Source organism: Microtus ochrogaster, linkage group LG3 (assembly GCF_000317375.1).
Source record: "Microtus ochrogaster isolate Prairie Vole_2 linkage group LG3, MicOch1.0, whole genome shotgun sequence".
NCBI classification, from domain to species: domain Eukaryota; kingdom Metazoa; phylum Chordata; class Mammalia; order Rodentia; family Cricetidae; genus Microtus; species Microtus ochrogaster.
The window spans coordinates 17,584,170-17,588,164 of NC_022029.1; the positions used below are offsets into that span (position 1 = coordinate 17,584,170).

The 3,995-nt window shown below is 50.9% G+C and overlaps 1 protein-coding gene across 1 annotated transcript in view; it reads left to right on the forward strand.

The window, feature by feature from the left end:
- The first annotated feature begins 2,251 nt into the window (after positions 1-2,251).
- Positions 2,252-3,995, forward strand: part of Matn3 (matrilin 3) — a 21,157-nt gene continuing 19,413 nt past the window's right edge. Inside the window, exon 1 of the mRNA XM_005360590.3 lies at positions 2,252-2,459. Within this exon, the coding sequence (XP_005360647.2) occupies positions 2,252-2,459 (208 nt within the window). The remainder of the gene's footprint in view (positions 2,460-3,995) is intronic.

Here is a 3,995-nt window from a genome sequence, read left to right on the forward strand (position 1 = left end):
GCTAAGCAAATACTCTACTGACAGAGTTACATCCTCCGCCACTTATTTTTTCCTTCATGCACGTGTTTACGTGCATGTTCATGTGTGTAAGTAAATCATAGGTTTGTTACATCGTTGGGTGTGGAGGTTTCCTGACCATCAGTCCACTTGAGACAAGCTCTCTTTGTTGTCTGTGAATGTGTCCCACTAGTAGGAATGCTGGGGTTACAGACGTGTGCTAGTGAAGCCAGCTCTGTGTGAATTCTGGGCTTCAAAATTCAGGTCCTTACACTTATGTGGCAAAACATCACCCACCAGACCTATTTCCCCAGACCAACTCTTTTTACAAAACCACTAATGCCATCACGGCGATGTCTCCTCAAGACTTCTTTTAGGTATAATTATTTCCCAAATGCTCTACCCTTAAATATTATCAATACAGGACCTTGAGGATTAAGCTCTCAACTCTCAACTTGAAGAGTATACATTCAAACTACAGAAGTGTGTTCCTGTTATTGTGGGATCAGATCCCATAACTTCTTGTTTGGCAACACTGAAATCTGCTACCCGTTATACAGCTCCCACTGCCTACCTTCCCTGTCTCCCAGGAGGCACCATTCTACTGTTTCAGTGCAAACATGTTTTCACTACTTTAGATAACCCATGCGAACAGAATCATTTCCAACTTGCCTCCTTGTGACTGGCTTCTTTCACCTTGCAGCGTGTCCTCCAGGTTCCTTTAGTATTAGAATTTCATGTTGGAAATTGAATTCATGTATGTACTCATATATGCAGCGTGCTGGTTAGTTTTATGCCAACTTGACACAAGCTAGAATCTTCAGAGGAGGGAGTGCCAATTGAGAAAATGCCTCTATAAGATCCGGCAGTAGGCAGGAGTGTAGGACATTTTCTTAGTTGGTGAGTGTTGGCCCATTGTGGGTGGGGCCACTTCTGAGCTGGTAGTCCTGAGTTCTATGAGGAAACAGGCTGAGCAAGCCATGCTGAGTAAACCAGTATGCAGCATTCCTCCATGGTTTCTGCATCATCCCATGTCTCCTGGTTCCTGCCTTGAGTTCCTGTCCTGACTTCTTTCAATGAACAGTGATGTGGAAACACAAGCCACAAATAAACCCTTTGCTTCCCAAGTTGCTTTGTTCATGGTGTGTCATCAGAACAATTGTAACCCTAAGACGTGCAGATACACATCTTCTGTGTGTCCGTTTGTCAGAGGGCACTGGATTACTTCTGTCTCTTGGCTGTTGCACAATCTATAGGAGACATGTAGACGTGTAGGTTACATTGTAGGTGGATGGTAGAAGGGCAACGGTCCCTGGCAGAAAGACAGGATCGGATCTGTTGGGATTCATGCTCACTGCCTTGTTTGAAGACCAGGCTCATCCCTGTTCTCCTGACTTTACAAGCCTTCTGACTTACCCAGGCCACTTTTCTAAGCCACCACTTCCCCTTAGCAGCATACACACCATCCATGCGTCTTCTCTCTCACAGTGAGTTGGGGGGGGGGAGGGGGGCTTCTCTGAGCAGTTTCCTGCCCTGTGCTGCCTGCTCGTCTGTTTCAGAGAAGAAGCCTGTTGTAAAAGACAGGGTGTTCTTCCAGCAAACCCGAGGCTCTCTGGAGAAGTGTATGTTTGATTTACTATTCCTGGTACTATAAGTTCAAATGTTTACGGATACATTGAAACTGGGATGAAAGCATCCTATTCATGATGCTAGAATGTGTGAGCCCTTTCCTATTTGAAAAAAAAAAAAAAGATGACTTTCTTGGCTGGAGAAAGGTGTGTTGTGTGAGACTCTTGCTCTTAACCGGGAGTCAGGCTCACCTGCAGGTGAGTGGGTACAGACCCCAGGCGTTTGTCAAATAGGACCTGGGAAACAGAACTGGCTAGCACAAGAGGGTGGAGCAGGCGCCCCCTAACTCCAGCCGGGTTTTACAAGGAGGCAATCGGCCAGGAGGCGCCCAGTCAGGCCCACCGGACTAGGCGGGCGGTGACCACCGTGCCGCTGGCCGCCTAGCCCCAGACATTCCGCTCCTGCCACACTGGAATGCTCAGACAGAGCTTCTTGTTGGCCTTTGGCGGCTCCAGGGCCCGGGTGGCAGGGCCTTCCAGGGGGCGGGGTGGGGCGGAGCCTCAGAAGCGGGACCTTTAAATTGACTGCCAAAGTGCGGCCCCACGCCAGCGCCTGACCTTGTGAGCCCAGGCCACCTCCCGGCTCACAGACCCCGGCAGTGAGCCGGCAGTTCTTCGAGCCCATCATGTTGCTCCCAGCCCCCGCGTGCCACCTCCCGGGACTTCTGCTGCTGCTCTGGCCGCTGCTGCTGTTGCTGCCCGCCGCCGCTCCTGGACCTTTGGCCCACGCGAGTGTCCGCCGACTGGGGACACGTTTCCCCGTGGGCAGCCCGGGGCATCTCCCTGCTCTGGCGACTCCCACCAGAGAACCTTATTCTGGGGCCCGCGGTGCAGGTATAGCAGGGCAGACGGGGTACCGCTTCGTAGGAGAGGGAGTCATAGCCCAAGCTGGAGGTGGGAAGAGAGGCGGGGATCCCCGGAACGCAGGCAGCATGCCATATTCACCGAATGTTTTTTCATTCTAGCACCCCAAATGGTGTGCTGAAGGAGGCATGCTCGCGGCAATCCTATGCAAAAACTAAGGATCCGATAGCCAAAGGGCGGGGGTAGGAGTTGGGGGTGTAAGGTCATGCGCATGACCGCGATAGCATCTGGTATCCTGAAATTCAAACTTTCTTGTGAGCTGGGAAGGGAGCACGGCGCACATGTGGGAGCTCCAGTCAGGGAATAAGATGAGGGCTCCCAGCTCTACCTGGCCCGGATTTCTTGGGTAGGGAGAGCAAACCCTTCTTGACACCCTGTTTGTAGTAATTTGGAAATCTCCATCTATTTTGCATTCACTGTGTGAGCCTTTCTCCCTACGGGGGGGGGGGGGGGGGAGGTGGGGTGGTGGTGGTGAGGGGGGAGAAGAGTCTAGAAGGAAGGCAAGATCTGGAAGAAGGGAGACTTAGTGGAGGATGGGGGAGGACTAGGAAGGAAAACCAAACTGTTGTGTCCTGAAACTATATTGGTGCTTTACTCGGTTCTGCCCAAGACCCCAAGACCGAGTAATTTTGCTTAAGCTTATTGGGCCCCCACTCCAACTCACGCTCTGCCAGATCGCCAAAGACACAGTCAGATCTGGTCTTCAATGAGCAATTCCATTAATTTTGCTTTGAGGAGAGCAAATCTACACAGAGAAGCTGATAGGTGACCTTCATGTATGTCCACAGCACATACAGGGACCCCAAGGCTTAGCATGGTGAAATAACCCAGAATCAGCATCAGATCCCCTAGGGAAACTCGGAGCCCTAAGAAGTCAAGCAAGGGCTCCTTCCAGCTCTAGTCTGTCTGGTCTTGAAAGAGGCTGTAGCTAATCCTGCTCCAGGTAACCAGGCTCATCAGTGATGCTGTCAGACCAATTTTCATGGTTTGTCCCCTCCCGTGACTTGCTGGATATGCCAAGAATTGGCTCAGGAAACTCTTCCGTCATCCATGATTTGTAATTCCAGATTTAAAACAGCAAGAGCCAGCTATGTGGGGTCAAGCAGGGCTCGTGAGGGTTAAGTTGAGCCAGGTGGTTAGCTGGTTGCTTCAGGCTTTTCTATGGAAATAAACACGACTTCTCTTCTCCGCCCTGGGGGATTAGGACTGGGAGAAGGATGCTAGAATTTGCACCTGGTGACCATGGCCCTTAATAGTCTGGCCCGCAAACCTGATCTCAGACAGCAATCTCTTGATAAATGCCACGTTCTACTCCCCCAGATCACTCTAGCAACCGGGGATTGGTAAGCTTTACTGTTGGCTTTCATGCTGACAAGACTGGCAAAGATGGGAGAAAGTGTGGAATCTCTCCCTCTCTCTGTCTCTCTCTGTCTCTGTCTCTCTCTGTCTCTGTCTCTCTCTGTCTCTGTCTCTCTCTGTCTCTGTCTCTCTCTGTCTCTGTCTCTC